A 17,376-nucleotide genomic window follows, 5' to 3' on the forward strand; every position below is an offset into this window, starting at 1 on the left:
AAACCAGAAAACAAAAGAATGGCCACACGAAACAAGTAGGCTTGGGCAGATTTCTGATCCACTTTTGGGTGTCTTCATTTTCCTCTTACCCCAGAGGGGCCGGCTCCCCGAGTAAGACCAGCGGAAACTTCCAGGGGAACGACAATTGGAAACGGCCAGCTTAGGTGACATGTGTGATGAGAAGGCATTTCCTTACAGCAGCTTCTGATAAGGATGTGCTTTCAGTGCTGTCTGCTTACTGCTCTGGCTGCCCTGCTTAATTCTAAGCTTTCAGTTTCCTGTCTTTTCTTGCCCCTGCTGAACAGAGAAAGAAAGAAAAGGATGCTGGGCTTCCAGCTCTGAGGCCCCTCTTCTAGGACTATCTTTTCCAATCCAGTCTGGGCCACCAACTTGCTTTCTCAACATCCTGTTCTTGGTCTTTCGATCTCAGTCTGAAATAAGAGCTACTGTATTGTTTATTTGAAAGTTGCTAGGAGAGTAATTCTTAAAAGTTCTCATCACAAGAAAAAAAATTCATAACTATGCGTGGTGATGTGGATGTTCACTAGGCTTAGTGTGGAGATGATTTCACAATATATATAAATATATCAAATCATGTTGTACACCTGAAACTAAGATGATGTTATGTTTCAATTATATCTCAATTAAAAATTAAAGAAGAAAGAGAGAGAAAGAAATTTAAAAAATAATTTAAAGAAAACAGGTAAATAAGCATTGACTGTTCACGTTTGCCAAAGTAGTCGCTCATTTTGAATGGCATCACCAAAGGGTATCTTTAAACCTTACTGAACGCAAGTTTTCCATAATTATCAGCTGACCAGCTCCCTGAGAGTAATGCTCATTTTCAGATAATTATAACAATTCTTCTCTCCTAACAGTCACATGGATAAAAATTAACATTCTAGGATAAAAATTTTAAATATATATATTTATAGCTTTTTTTTTTCTCAGTCCAAATTTGGCCTCACATTTTGGTTTGGAAAGTAGCTTGAGTCATAACTCTAAGTCTGCACGAACTTCACAGACTGTAAAGAAACGCTCCCGTCCTAAATTACAGTTTAGTTGGATGGAGTTGCTTTGCCTGAGAGAATAAAAACAAATGCTTAAGGCTAATAGCACTTCAACATTCCATACAACGCTTGTAAATTTATTATCACATGTTCTCTGTTCTTTCATCTGGACCGACAACATCTGTTGGTTGGTGGTTCCTATCAGTGCCAGAAAGCATGTAAGCAAACTCTACAATTCGTATTATTTTCATTCCCTTCAGTAACTGAACCCTGACTATCTAATTTGTGTCAAGTGGCTTCAGGAGGAGGCTGCCGGGAGAGGCAGGGAATGTACACAGAGATCTATCGGACCCTGGAGTCTTCCTAGAAGTGCGCGGTTGGTGGGAGTGATAAACTGCCACTACGTCAATTCAGTTTCCCTCCTGTTTTTAAAGTGGCCTCGGGGAACAAGACACGTGTGTTTAATGGAAAGAACAAGGGCTTGAGGGCCCAAAACAGCAGGCCTGATTCTCTATGCAATCACATAATAGCTGCAACCTTGGGCCAATCAATTAACTCCTCTAATCTCCAGTTTTCTCATCTGTAGAATATAAGTAAACATTTTTATCTTACAGTGATTTTGCATGAATGGAATCGGTGTAATTTACTTCAGGGAGGCTCCTAGAGTGAGATCACTTAGGGTTCAAAATCTGGCTCAACCGCTTATTTGCTGTGTGAATCTGCTCAAGTTGCTTTAAGTCTTTAAAGCCTCAGTGTCCTCAATCTAGGTAATATTTATAAAAATGGTTCCTAGCTTATCGGGCAGTCGTGCTGAGAAAATGAGATTATCCATAGGAAGAGCACGGCACAGTGCCTGGCACAGAGCAGGGGTTCCAATGAACGTTCTCTGTTCTGACAGGAGGCGCAGGCGCCGTCAAGGGTCTCTGGTTCTCTTAACTAGGTTACAGATTCACAGGCAGGTCTGCCAGCATGCCCAAAGGCAGACTCTCTTCTTTACACAGCACTTCTTTCTCCATTTCCTTTTTTCCCCTTTCAAGAATGTTCTGGTGCACATTAGCAAAGCGCCTTGAGGGGAGGGAGACTAGAAAGGCTTTCTGTGTGTGTATTTCCCCCACAAGGAAATCCATGTACTCTCAGAAGCAGCCCGGGCCTGGAAAGAGGCCAGTTAGAGGTAAGTGCCTCAGGCTGTAAGTGAAGCACAAAAGAATAGGCTTTGCTCTGAGTCCAAGTGTAAGATAGATCACTTTTACCAATGAATATCTTCCTTACTGTTGTTTTTCTATATGTGCTCACATTTTGGTTTGGAAAGTAGCTTGAGTCATAACTCTAAGTCTGTATAAATTGTGGTTGGTTTGGAGGCTGAATTTGATTGAAGAGGTAATCGTGTAGGTGTTTCAAACTGCAGAGCAATGTCCCTTTTGGTAGGTGTTCCATGTCTAGCTTTGTAAAAACGTGCAGAGTTCAGATGATTAGCGTGAATTTTTTGGTTGCGACTGCGGCCTTGCCCCCCTTGCTGACCCCGGGCAGGTGCCCACACCTACCAGTTGTGCCTGGATCCTTCTGGGTCCTCAGGAGACTGTGACTTCCTTACTTTGTGGGGCCGTCCTCAGTCTCAGCAGACACGGCCAGGACTGGGTCACCTTTACTTGCTAAGACATTTTACGTCACTGGCCAATTCTGAGGTTCGTTCTGTGTTAGGAAAAGATGAACAGATTTATGATTTTCACTATAATGACTCTGGTAGAGTTTTGCCATTTTTCACCTCCCCTAACTTTCCTTTTTGTAAAATGGCTTTCTCACCCCAAGATGCACTAAATGAATATACTTATAAAAGTGGTATTTCTTGGTTACCAGGGCCTGGGTGGGGGATGGAGAGTTACTATTGAACGGTATAGAGTTTCCATTGGGATGATGAAGCAGTTCTGGAGATGGATAGTGGTGATGTTTACACAACACTGTGAGACTACTTAATGCCAATGAATCGTACACTTAAAAACAGTTAAAATGTTAAATTTTATGTAATGTATGTTTTACCACAATAAAAAAGTGCTATTTCAACATCATGGTTTATCATTTTACATAGACACAGTATTTTGTAGTCAGGGAGCATCAGGTGGCCCAAGTTTTAATGGCTTGCCATTTGGGGATGTAAACCCATGGCAAAAACGCTGCCTTCCTCAGGGAGCAGGGACCCAACTGAGGTGACCAGAATGCTGTGCTTCCTCATTAGCATATCAATTCATTGCATAGAATTAGATGCTTTGAAAGTACTTGAAGGTTTGTCACTTTGGGAAATTCAAAGTGCCCTCCTTTCACTATTATCACTTAAAGGCAGGGTTTTCACAAATGGCTTAGTTGTCAAGAGAAAGACAGGTATAAAACACACATCTTCCCACTTACGTAAGTCAGTGCTCAGCCTCCCATTCCAGTTAATTAAAGGTTTTGACTGGCAGTATCCCATCCTGGGATTTGATTGGGACATTTATATTTTAAAAGCAAATTAATTCTCCCGGAAAGCTATTAAAATGTTTTAAAGTTCTGATGCTTGACTAATATTGGTAAAATCATATCCTAAGACAGGAATGAATTATTTTCTGGGGAGAGGTGTTTTCGTGAGACTGCAGAAGAGTTGTGGCTTTTCTGCCCTCCCTCTCGCCCTCCCTGCCCTCTTCTTTCTTCTCTTTCTCTGTCCTTGAGTCTTTGCCTCAGCCTCTCTTTCTCACACAGGTGCAATTCTATAATAACCATACTTTGTATTTGTCTGGGAGTCTCTCCTATTTGTTCCTTGAAACAACTCTGTGAGGTGGAGGGTGGTTAAGACAAATATTATTATTGCCATTTTACAGATTTAAAAAATGAGATACAGGGAGGAAGTGACACACAGCTAGGTATGGGAAGATGCAGTCCTGTGTCTTGTGACTCTGGTCTAATGCTGGTTCCACAGCTGTAGCTAGGAGTCTGGGGATCATGTAGCCCCTGGAGGGGACAGGGACATAGTACCATCAGACACATGGCAACAGTGACTTTGACAACGAGCAGCTGTGGTGCTCAGCAAATTCATCATTAAGTTCCTCTGAAGATCCCCCCAGGAGCTCCCATCCTGTCTGTTGAGCAGCCCCCATCCATCCATCCATCCAGGATGGAGGGAGGGGTAGGAGACATACAGTGGAAGGAAGCCAGGAGGAACATACACCCTCTGAATTCTGGAGACTACGATGCTGAGCTCCTCTTAAAGTCAAAATTGACAACTGAGTTCAGCCATTTTTAATCTAGATAGCTGGGGAGATAATCACAATAAAATTATTTCTCAAAAGATAAATTCAGTTGTCATACTGAATTATTATTCAGTTAACTCTAGCTATACAGATACAGGATTTGGATAACAATTTAAAAACGTGTTTCCATTTCCCTTTCCTCAAAGAATTGATTTAGTTATGTTAAATGCAAAAGATGAGCAAAATCACCTTAATATTATGATTACCTGACAGCTGGCATGCTGTACTGTCATAGCTAAAGAACACTTTATCAGCTTCCCAAACCAAGTTTGGGTCTGTAGTTTCCCTTTTTACTATATTTTTAAAAAAAAACGAAAAAAGAAAAGGAAAGAAATCCTGATCTGAGAAGCCCAGAAAGAAACTTCCAATGTGCACCAAAAACATTTCCTAGCTTTTATTCTCCATCGCTATTTGCAGTTACCCAGAGAGGAAAAGTATTTATTGTAAGGAAAATCCCACCAGGAAATATCCCGCTCAGGTCACAATTCACATTCTTTTTCCTAAGATGCCCAACTGGGACAAGCAAAGGCCAATTCAAAACTAGATCTTTGGGGCACCCTCTGGTGGCTGAGAAGACTCACGAGCTCAGTGTGCAGACACAGAAGTGACCTTGGAGGCTTTTTTGAATGCTGTCACTGAATTTTCCATTCGACATTGGAAATGGATCCAGATCAGGAAAGCAGCAGGGAGTGGAAAGAATTTGGAACCTCAAGACTTGGACTTGAGTCAGAGCTCTGTTATGTACCAGCTATGCGAACCTGTGTCTCCTTGGTCATTTTCCACAGAGCTGAGGTTAAATCTGGAATTTCTCATCAGAGATAAGGGGCAATGTCAAAACTAGAGAGGTATATAATTGCATTATCTGATCTGTCCAGAAAAAGCAGCTCTACAGAGACAGAAAGTAGATGAGCGGTTGCCTGGGGTGGGGATAGGAATGGGAATTAATTGTAAATGGACACAAAAGATCTTACTGGGGTGATGAAATGCTCTAAAACTGGATTGTGGCAATGGTTGCATAGCTCGGTAAATTTACTAAAAATCATTGCAGTGTAACATTTAAAATGGGAGAATTTTGTGGTATGTAAATTATACCTCAATAAATGTGTTTTTCAAAAAAAAACAGGAGGGAAAAACAGAGTAGATAACTCGTAAATCCTGGCACAGAGCTAGGAAGCCTGGACCTTGTAACTGGGTGGGAGGGAAGGGGAATGTGGGGCACGGTAGGGGTGAGCGGGACCCCCAGCACAGCTGCTGCTCTTTGGAGCTTTATTTTGTCCACTCTCCACTGTCCATGGCTCATGCCTTGGTGGGTCTCCCGAGGTTTGTGTGCTGGAGGCGGGAAGGACACTGCCTCCTGGCTCAGGCTCTATTGCAGGTAGAGGCAGAGCTTCCCTGGACCCAAAACAGAAAGTCTGAGTATTCAGGGGGCATTCCTGATGGGGGGAGACCAATGAAGTGGCCAATTTGATGCAGTTGCCTCAGAATGACCGTTTTGAAATGTAACAACTGTGTTTTCTTCATAACTTTTCTCCATAACAGAGAATTCAGTGCGGTTGGGGAAGAACATGAGATTAAGAAGTGGGCTAGGGAGAGAACATCTATTTTTTATATTACTTACTAACAGAAGACTTGAAAGTATGAGGATTTATAGAAGTACCAGGAATGGGTACAGATAATTCACAAAAGGAAAAATAAGTGCAGAAAAACGATCTGTCAAAATATGAAACAGCATTTAACCTGGCTGCTAATTAGTAAATGTTATTAATAAAATGATGAGCTATTTTTCACCTACGCAATTAGCAAAGATTAAGAAGATTCATGTTGATTATCCTCAGTGCTCAAGTAAATTGGTACAGCTTTCTGGAAACTAATTTGATGCTACATTTCAAAATGTAAACATGGATACATTTTGGACCAGCAATTTAATTTTGGTAATTAGATAGGTGTGAAAAGATATATTCATTAGGATGTTCACAGCTAAGTTATTTGTAAAAAAAAAAAAGTTTTTCAAATTCCCATTAACAAGGATTTGATTAAGTATCGTACATCTGATCAACAGAATGTCTGCAGTAATTAAAAATGAATGTGATCCATATTTGAGGTTATGGGGGAATGTTTACATTATGCTGCTAAGTAAAAAATATCAATGTCATAAGAATATAGATGATATGGTGACATTTTGTTTAAAATTATAGTGTATGTGTACTCTGCACACACATGTATGCAGTGGACGTGAAAAAGCACAGCCCAGATTCTCCTTCAAAGGGACCTGTTGCCCCAGCCACCTCTCCCAAAGTCCCACCCTCCTGAGAAGGGAGGCCTGATGGAGGAAGGAGTATAAGGCCAGTCATTTCAGTTCAACATAGAACGACTCATTTTCACCCTAGAGCTCCCTGTGAGGTTAGCCGAAGTCATTCTCAGTCCTGCAACACAGCATGAGTTATCTCTCTACCCAATTCCGCTCTTATCTGTTTCTTTCCACCGGTGTTGACACCCAAGGACAGTTCTTAAGAAACATCCAGCATGATAAACTCCATCTCAGAATCTGCTTCCCAGAGAACCCAACCAGTGATGTTTATATCTGTCCAGTGAACAAATTCTGGAAAAAATATTCACCAAGTATTTTGTATTGGATGGTTTTTACCTCCTACTTTTCGGCACTGTCCGATTCTTTTTACAATGGGCATTTATTATTTCTGAATTCAGATAAAAGCAACAAAGCAATTTTCATTTTGGAAAATAAAAAAAAATAATAGCATGGTTTTATTCTGGTCCAGAGAACCACATCTAAGTATCCATTGGAAAGGGCAGCATCACCACCTGGTGTTGCGGCCTTCTGAATGGGGAGGTGCGCTATTTTGAACACCCAGCTGGCCCACACCCTTCCTACTGCTCTAGGTCTTGGTTCTTGTAGGAGTTTGGGCATGTCTTCCTCCAGGTTGTGAGAACATTGTCGAGGTTGCCTGTGAAGTGTAAGATGCAATCTGGTGGGGGGCAGGGCTGTGAAGACCGACTGATGATGACATGTACCCACATGGATGGGTGTAGATGGACACGGAATGCTGTAAGCTGATAAATTCTCAAGCCTTGAGCACTTCCAGGGAATCTCTCCTTTTTCATCATCAGCAGGTGGAACACGTTGCTGGGAGGAAAGCCAAGTGGTATCTGCCACCCAGATCCCTTAGCACAGAGCTGTGAAGCATTTGGCAAATACCTTATGCTGCCTATACCAGAAGAATGTGCCTACTAGCTTCCCTTTCAGTATCTTGTGACTTTTCCAGCTTTTGGCTGCATCTTGTGGCCGTGTTCAGGGGCATAGGGAAACTACAGGGTTACGAGCTATTGCTGCTGAGAACAAAGTATTTTACTTGGCCCACACAGTCTTAGGAAATAGTGAGTTAGTTATCATGTAGCAGAGACCATGAGTTGTTCCCCCAAATCCATCCTTCTCTGAATACAAAACCCAAGCTTTTGCGGCATATGGCTATCCAGTGAAAGACTGCATTTCACAGCCTCCCTTGCAGCTAGATGTGATTAAATGAGTTCCAGGTCACCTCCTTAGAGGAACCACTTTCTCGTGTCCCCCTCCTGCTAGCCAGGGTGAAGATCCAGCAGATATAGTGGTGAACCTTATCCCACGTGGACCAGGCAACACCCAGATGAAGGGGCCATAGGAGAGAAAAAGCCTCGGTCCCTGCTATAACCTCACAGCATCCCTTGACAACTCACTCTTGGACTATTATGTCAGAGAGAAATAACTTCTTCCTTATTTGAGCCATTGAATGTTCAGAAAGGGGAAATGCAAAAACCAGTCACTGTTTTTATATCATATTTTATAACTGTATTATTGTGTTTGTTACACGAATGTATTTGCTTACTTGTCTGTCTCCTTTTCTAGAATATTTCTTGCTGAACTATTAGTATAGAAGAGGCATTTCTTAGTGTTTTTTAAATGCATGAGCAATTGAATGCTGAGAAAAGTTGGTAGGAAAGGGAAGCTAGAGAACTAAATACAAATTTCAATTTCACAGTTTTGTAGAACTAAAGTTCCCCAGGCTGGAGGAACAGCTAGAGTCCCGTCACAGATAATGGGGACAAAAATTATGAATGCATCATACTCAAAGCCTTCCCTTCCCTTCCCCCGGAGGAAAATTCGAGTGTTTCCTACTCAGCATTCTGTTCCACATCATCCCGATCCTCATCAGAATTCACACCCATCCTTCAGATTAGATCAATCCAAGTGAGGAGAACCGTTGAGAGGGAAGGCCTGCGTCAGAAAAGGCTGAGAAAGGGAAGCAGGGAGCTAGAGGCCTGAGTAAACTTACAGCGTGAGACTATAGCCTGGGGAGAGGTAGAAGGGGGAGGTAATGAGTGAGACTGGAGATCCTAAACCATATTTTCTTTTGAGTGCCACTTTAGAGACACAAGCAGGGACAAGAATTAATGTGCTTTTTTTTTTTAGTTGAAGTATAAAAATTTATGTGCTTTAGATGGCCGGGCCCTGCTCTCTGATAGCAACACCATAGAAGACGACTGGGCCAGGGACACTGGGGTTTGTCCCTGTAACACCAATAGCTCAAGTTTCACTGGCTTTTAACCCACTCTTCATGAAGGGCTTCAGCCCGCTCCCCAGTTCACAATTTTTTTTTTCCCTGAGAGTCCTAGATATTGTCACTCCTGTAGAATTCTCCTGAATTCTAACCCTCATTGTGATGCTGGCTGCTCATGAAATCACAGTAATGCAACCTCTGTCCTCTGTAACCGTGCCAGGTCTTTGCCCACAGCACAGCTTTCATGTGCTCCAAACATCTGTCCTGGTCCCCTGGTTTCTCAGATTGACCGAGGTACTCATATCAGAGAGACAAGTCTCATCTTAATTTTTCTCCTAGATGCATATGAAAAAATGAAAAGTTCTCCCTTTCTTTCTCAGTCAAAAAACCATCATGCAATTCAAACTCTTGTGGTCCTGGCCCCCCAGTGCAACACACAGGGCAGAATCAAGCTGGCTCAAGCTGGGACCTGGCATTAGTCAAACTAACCTGCAGCACAACGAACTGTGTTCGAGAACCTCGTCAGCGGTTCAGTCGTGGACTAAAAACCTGGAAGGTAGCACACTTGAGCTATGATGTGGCACAGGTGAGCAAGCCACACTGCCGATGGTTGGTTGGTGGGGACTCCTGGGGTCCATGTGCATCGTTAAGAGGGTTGACAAACCCACTTGTGTAATTTCTCCCTCTGATGGACTCACACTATGAAGACATAGCTGAAGTGGCTTCTGAGCTTTCTTAAGCATTATTATTTTACGTAAATAAGCCAAAAACCTACAGCCAGATGACTGACTTTTCAAGTATTCAGGAAACTGGATTGATTATAAACAAGATGACGGACTGACAAAAATGCACTTTGTTCCTGACATTTGACAAATAAAATTTTGCTCCAGTTGTTTAAGATACAGCTTCTCACGGCTGGTGAGGAAACAAATCTGCTGTGCATGTGCAAAGCGGTTACATGTGCGTAACATGGGGCCTTAGGGCAGCGACCATATGGTTCACTTCTGCTGGCAAGTGAGATCCCTGCTAGACTGCCTGGGAGGAGGCGCAGGCGTTATTGGAATTTCTGTTTTACTAAGAGTTACGGAATATTTAAGAAGTGGGTTTTCTGTGTATCCATATTCATTAGCAAAATTCCAGTGTGGATAAAGCCATAAAATCAGTCATTTATTCAGTATTCCAACAGTATTTTGTAAGGCACTGTGCTGAGTCCTGATACCGAAACAGAATATTCAACATTTTAATTGTTTTGTTCTTTGGAGGGGAGAGGAGGTAATTACGTTTGTTTGTTTGTTTATTGTTAATGGAGGTACTGGGGATTGAACCCAGGACTTCATGCATGCTAAGCACTCTCTCTACCACTGAGCCATACCCTCCCCACCGAAACAGAATATTTGAAATAACTGTTGTTAAGTTGTGGCCATCTTATGTAGAGGATAGAAAGCCTATGGCTATTTGCAGCTTCAAGCATTGCAAAGTCTGTGCAAAAAATGCAAAGTAAAACACACACACAGGTACACACACACACACACACACACACATATCAGTGCTTTATGGGAACGGAGAAGGAAGATGTTTCCCTCCAATTAAATGATATATTCTCTAACCTTTTAGATATTTGAAAGGCTAATTTAAGCTCTGAAGAAAAGGTAAAGGTCTCATCTATCCGTGATCTTTGGGATGCCCCAGGGGGATTGCGGATCCCGGATGTAATCACTGAAGTGTCGGCGTTTTTGTCCCCCTTCCCTGCAGTGATACAGAGAGCTCTATTGTCTATTCTCTCAGGCAGCTCTTGCTGGCAGATTCCATGTAAAATCACAGAAGGCAATTCTCCTTCGCTGGGGATGGGAAAGCGGGGGGAGGGGAGCTCCCCTCTGCCATGAGTGCGGCTCACAGGGCTGGGGCTGGGGCTCCGCACTGACTCAGGGAGAGCAGGACCCCCAAGCATCCCAGTTTCCCTAGGTCAGCCTCTGTCTGTACTGAAAATCCAGCCTGGAGAGGCTCCTCTTGGATGACACCTAGAGATGACTTAAGGAAGCTGAATCTGGGCAACGAGAAAGAATCTGTGTGAAATGAAAGTAAAGGTCGCTTCCCCGCCATGTGCACGTGTGCATGTCTTGGGTGTGCTGTGGGTGGGGTGGGGAGTTGTTAGAGGGTAGGAAGGAAGCTTTGCCAACTCTTCTTGGGAGCTTGAGAAAAATCCAATATGATTTCTACCTCACAGGATGCAACAAAAAAGTGAAAAATTTCTGACGGATTTTTTTAATAGGTAAACGAGTAAGACCATAAAGGAATAAAAAAGAGAGAACTTCTCAGGAAAGAATATAGAGATTGTGGGCAGATCTGAAAAAAAAGACTTAGGAGCACCAACAGCACTTTGTGACTGATTAGAGGTGGAAAGCAAGGGAGAAGGAAGAGGCAGGGCCAATGACCAGGTCTGGGTCCCCGCATACTTCTCTGGAAGTGGAGGCAGGTGGACACGAACTGAGTCACCCACTTCTCGCCCCCACCCACCTTGGCCGCTCTGTCACCAAACTCTCAAACAAGGCAGTCCCTGAATTCCTTACTAGGACAATTACTTCCTTTTGCCGCAATTAATGAAAATATTTTTTGAACCAAAACTTAGGATATAAGATTCCGCATGGTCTGAAAATGGAGGCAGGGCTATGCCTCCAAATGAGGGTGGAAGGTTCTCAAGATGGTTCAGCTTTTAGACTCTTGAGGGTGTGCTTCGAGGTGGGATCCGAACGCCAGGAGCTCTTTGGTGGGGTGTGTCCCAGGGCCTCAAGTCCTTAGGAGAACCTCGCCCGACCTCACGTAGGCATGTTAGTAAGATTTATCTGGACAAATCTCAGGATTCCATAGTCTCCACCTGTGGCCTCTGAAGGACTTCTTTTTCCGATACCATTTTTAATCTCATAAAGCCCAAGGAAAGTCCTAAAGGATTTCTTTCTTTCCTTTTAATTAACTAGATAAAAAATCCCGAATGCATTTCCTTTCATTGGGCTAACATCCCATTTCCAGGCTTATTGGAAATTGCATGAAGCAAAACATCACTGGAGACTCTTCAGCCGCGACAGGGAGAGGCGGCCCTGAGCCCCATGGCTGAGGCGCTGTGAGCAGGTGCAGGCGGCAGCTTCCACACTAGCAGAGATGGGAGCAGTGGGCATGTCTCCCTTCTTCCCAGGCAGTTGAGAGCTTTGTTACTTAAGATTCTAGGTGAGGTTATCAGTGTTATTGCTTAAATAAATACATTTTTTAAAGATATCCCACCTGTGTCTTTTTTTGAGTTGTTTCTGGCTGTGTCTTATTTGCCCGGGGTGGGGTGGGGTGGGGTGGGTAATTCTCTGTGTTGTTTCCACATGTCTTATGACAACTCTTGTCCCAGACTGTCTTTTCAAGGATACGGTATACAAAACAGCCTTGGAGAATAGAGATAGTGTCTTTGCAGGGTAGAGGGCAGATTTATTTTCTGGCAAGGATGATAAAGATAATTAATGTCTATCTCTGGAACAGAGGTTGGGCAGGTTTTTTAAGCCTGGTTTTCTGAACTCACACTTCCTCAGCTGTGACCAAAACTCGCTGTGTGCAGAGCGCCCACCTGTGCCTGCCAGTGCATCCCCCCTGCACTCCGAGGACTTGGGGCTGCAGGAGAAGCTGTGAGCACACGAAGCTCATGCCGCCTCCTGTGCTGTGAGTAATACCGTCCTTGGTCTTTGACCAGGAATCTGCTGCTTCTGCCAGCATCAGTGAAGCTGTGGTTGGGTCGTTTGTGAGCCTGCGAGCAGGGCAAATATTTCAAGTCCCTAACGATTCTTGACATTATTTTGTCTTGTCATCTCTTTGGGTCACCATTTGACTTGAAGTTGTGGGAAATGATGGGGAGGATGTGATAAGGACAACAAAAGCAAATCAAGTAGCTAACGTGAGTTTAATGCTGCTCTTGCCAGGGTCCTGCTAGCTTCCTGGCTGCCTTTCCTCTTTACTCGCCCCCATCAAAGTGAGCATCAGGCCAGTCGCTGATGGACACACTGCTACGTTATTTTTGTTAGTAGCTCTACAGTGTAGTGAGCGCTTCTGTGTGCCAACCATTTCTCAATCCAAGAATTATCCCTGATCTGAGGGTGAAGAAACTCATCCAATATCACAGAGCCTCATATAGAGGCAGGATTCCTACCTGTATTTATCTGGTAGCAGAGCTCTTCTTCCTCCCACCACAACCCCAGGCCGCCTCAGGTATGCAAATGAAATTTCAAGGGAAAACATAAACCATTATAAGTGGTGACGCTGGCCAGTCTGCCTAACCTCCTCTGCTCCAACAGCGGCCACTACCCCACTTTCCAATTTGCTGCCCTATTTTATTTGACCCCTGGTGTTGCCACTCCACCACAGTTCCTCCACCCTCCTCCCATTAGCGTGTCTTCTTGAATGCAGAGACATATACGTATGGTACTTTTTCACAACTGAGTTGGAAATCTGCGCGGGAGGAAATGGGCTGAGAAGGAATGAGTCATGCACGATCCAGGATGACAATGACAGGAAGTGTAGGCTCAACTGACCCTTGACGGCAAGGAGAAAGTCACCCATGACCTCCGCGGCCCGCCAGCGGGGTTTAATGTGCAGCCGCCGGAAACCTGAGTTGGGAGTTCGCGGCTCCAAGTCTTCTCCGTGGGGGCTCATTTGAGGGATGGCTGCTGTCCAGCCCTGTATTTCCAGGAAATGAGACTTTGATTCCTTGTGGTGTTCACTTCAAAGGAAAGGCATTTTGATGATTCTTGAAAGGGGAAGAACGTTTAGGAAAAAAGCTGAATGAAAAGAGAAAAATCCACAACTCACTTTCATTTTCAGTCCCCTGGCACCAGCCGCTGCGTCTGTCCTGGCTGTGAAATTCCCTGCGGTCTGAGAGCAGGTGGCGGAATATCCGCATTTCCAAGCTTCTCTGTTTTCCTCAATTCACCACCCTCCTCAGCCCAGGGGATGCTGTGGTGTAGGGGAGACTTGAAAACATAAGTGTGTTCACCCCCACCACCAGTTGTAATACTACGGTATTTTCCCAGCAGACTGTTTATTCATCACTACCTTCGGGATGGTGCCAAGAGCAAACACACTCTAAAATATACCAGGGTTCGGTGGCTTACTGTTTGTTTGAACTATCATCAGAGTTGAGTTGGTGACAATTACATAGTTAAGAAGCCATCTGGAGAGGCAGAGATGCAAAAGACCAGAGACTATAAGATGAATAGAGGGATGGTTCCAAATGTTGGAAAATGTAAAATATTGGTTCGGGGGAGTAGCTGGGTTGATCCAAATCACTGAGGCTAATCAAGAAGGTCCAATGCAGGACAAGAAATTTGAAAATCCTTTTCTCTCTACTTGGATCTTTCTTCTCACTCAGCTGTCTCATCTGCAAGGCTATGGAGCCTGGCTCTTGGAATGGGGAGGAAGTAAAATAAAGAGCAAAGATGAGACCAAAGACGGGGAACAGGCCTGGCCCCGGAGAGGGCACCCAAGGCGGGCTTCTAAAACAAAAGAAGAGGAAATGAAGAATGAGCGCAGTTTAGAATCTGTTTACCAAAAGCCTCTGGCCCCTTCTACTCTCAGTCAAACCAGCCACGGGTGACAGCCCTGTCAGCCCCGCCAGCCATCCAGAAGCATTAGGTTTGTGTGTACGTGTGTGTGTGTGTGCGTGTGTGCACATGTACACGCTCACATGTGGCAAAAATGCAGAAGTGAGAAATCCCCAGCCCAGAATCCCCAGACCAGGCAGACTTGGCCTTCAGTATCATTGGATTTTGGCTTGTAGAACAAGGTTTATTTCTTGCTTATGTTTTAAATTTGGGTTTTTTGCTTTTGTTTTGGTGTGAAAAATGCGACACAGCTTTTAAAGTCATAATCTCTTAAGATGAGGTGTGGGGTGTCATGAATGTGGGGTCAACTCCAGTATGACTCTGTGTGTCTCTTTCTAATACATGCCTTTCTGCCAGTGTCTCTGGGCCTGGGCACTTTCTCTGCTTTTGTCTCTGCCTCACTTCGTCTACACTGTCTCACTTCTTCTACACTGTCTCTTTCTGTCTATTCCCATCTGTCTTCTCTGTTTTTGCCTCTTTTTTTCCCACACTTTTCTTTTTTCCCATTTACTTACTCAAAGTTAAATTAAAAGCTAACCACTGTATACTGTCTCTAAGAATTATAAAATTCCTCCTCCCTCCAACTCTGAATCAAGTAGCTTTCTCATGCAGGTATTTCAACTGATCTTTGAAAGTTCAGCACCCCTGACGGGAAAAAAAAACATTCTTGACCATTTCCCTGACCTGGGATGGAGTTTCCTGAAATGTCCATCATGTTGACACTATATTCATCTACACAGAATGTTGATACACTTCAAGGCTAGTAAGAAGTTAAGCTGGTAAAAGGAGAATGCAAGCTCTCATGTTTAGAGAGGAATGCAACAATACTTTCTGTAAAAATGGAACATTTAATGAAACTGCCTGATTTTAATCTTCTTGAAACATGGAACACATGGCTCTATAAAGCATGGAGCAGGAACTGAGAAGGTGACGACCTGGTCAAAATTTGAATTTTGTCAAATGCACGAACAAGGCTATTCAACCTTAAAGCAATTCAGACCTGTGACTGAGATGCTCCCTAATTTCTCTCTCAGAGAAGAGACCTCCGAAGGGCTTCAGGCTGCAAATCTCCCAGAATTCTGAACACAATGAAACCCCCAGAGCTGGCCGGTACCCCGATGCAAGCGCTCAGCACTGAGTACACATGGGTTGAAGTCCATTAGAGAAAAAATAAGTAGGCTAGAAATTATTTTTTCCCCTGGATTATACTATCACACTTTCTAAGAATCTCTGATTGCCTGTAATTACTGGAAGCTCTCATGTTTCACACCAATAATTCCAGTATTAGTGGGAAACTCAGAAGACATGAGGGGAGACTGAATTCATTATTAATGAAAGTACTGCCGCCCTCTAAGGAAACACAGGGCACTTAATGCCCAGCTTACCTCATCTTCCATCAATAAATCCATGCTCTCTAATTGTTTATGGCATCCCTTGGTAGGCTCGCTGGAGAGGATGATGGCCAATTAACAAACACACTTTGGCCTTAATTAAACTGCTTTTCCCGTCTATGATACTACTTCAATGTAAATGGAGATTGTTACTGCTTTATTTTACTCCATAGAACTGAATTCAAATTAATTCTTGTATAGCATGATCCAATTGAAGCTTTTCTTATCTAATGAAATGCATTTCTTTGTATTTTAAATGAGAAGGGGAATTTGCTAAAACGATTAATTTCGCTTTTGCCGCCCGCTTCTCCTGCTCCTTCTTAACTCATGGTCTATGAGGGTATTCATTTGCTAGGGCCATTGTATGACTGGGGTGGCTGAAACTACAGAAATTTATTTTTGCAAAGTTCTGGAGGCTAGAGGTTTGAGATCAAAGTGTTGGCAGGACTGGTTTCTTCTAAGACCTCTCTCCTTGGCTTATTGCTGGCCATCCTCCCCCTGAGTCTTCACATCCCCTTACCTCTGTACACGTCTGTGTCCAAATTTCCCCTCCTCACGAGGGAGGACGCTTGTCAGACTGGGTTAGGGCCGAGCCTAGTGGACTCATGTTAGCGTAATCACCTCTTCAATGGCCATGTCTCCAGATTCAGTCACATTCTGAGGTACTAGGGGTTAGGACTTCAAAATACAGAATTTAAAGGTACATAATTCAGCCCTGACAGTGAAGGAGAGGTGACATTTCCAAGGAGAGGCAGGAGAGTGTACGGTTAAGGATGCCACCTACAGAGCCAGACTGTCTGGATTCCGATCTCAGCTTTCCCACTTGCCACTTGTGTGATTCAGGCAAGTCACTTATGTTCCCTGCCCTTTAGTTCCTCCATCTGTAAAATGGGTTAATAATGATGCCTACCTCAAGGGGCTTTTATGAAGATTAAATAAGTGCTTTGTACATAGAAATCCCTCTGTAAGTGTTTGCTGTAACTATTTCAAGCTTTCTCCTTCAAATGCTCACCGAGTGTATGTGCATTTTCCTCAGAGGAGAAATGAAGGCCGTGTCAAGATACCATCAAAGTGTGAAGAACGTCTTGAGCCCCACAGTGTGGTGAATTGAGACGATTATTTTTAAAGTTTCTTTTACATTCACAAATTTATACTCAAAATACGTAATGACTCTTGTGTGAGGGCAGGCAATGGATTTGGGCCGTCAGTGGCAGATTTCAGTCAAGATTATACCCAGTCTTTTATCTTCTCCCTCATCCAAACCAAAGCCGGTTTCAATTGTGTGGTTTATTCTACCTGAGCAAGCCTGGTCCAAGATCAGGGTCTCTGGAGTCAGATGCCTTCATTTTCACAATGAAACCTTAATTCTGGACCAATGTCCTTCTTTACTACTATACACTGGAAGCTAAGTATTTCCAGAGAAAAACCTCTGACCACATGGGTGAATTCAACTAAAGTATGTTTTCCAGCTTCTCCTGGCCCTCTGCACTACTGAATCTTTTCCTTATCATCTCCTGTTCCCT

General features: G+C 43.5%; 1 protein-coding gene across 1 annotated transcript in view; it reads right to left on the bottom strand.

The window, feature by feature from the left end:
* Positions 1 to 2,428: 2,428 nt before the first annotated feature.
* MCM9 (minichromosome maintenance 9 homologous recombination repair factor) overlaps positions 2,429 to 17,376 on the bottom strand; it is a 99,713-nt gene continuing 84,765 nt past the window's right edge. Inside the window, exon 13 of the mRNA XM_072965787.1 lies at positions 2,429 to 2,699. Coding sequence (XP_072821888.1) covers positions 2,675 to 2,699 — 25 coding nt within the window. The 3' untranslated portion in view covers positions 2,429 to 2,674. The remainder of the gene's footprint in view (positions 2,700 to 17,376) is intronic.

The sequence above is a fragment of the Vicugna pacos genome, chromosome 8, assembly GCF_048564905.1.
Source record: "Vicugna pacos chromosome 8, VicPac4, whole genome shotgun sequence".
Lineage (NCBI taxonomy): Eukaryota > Metazoa > Chordata > Mammalia > Artiodactyla > Camelidae > Vicugna > Vicugna pacos.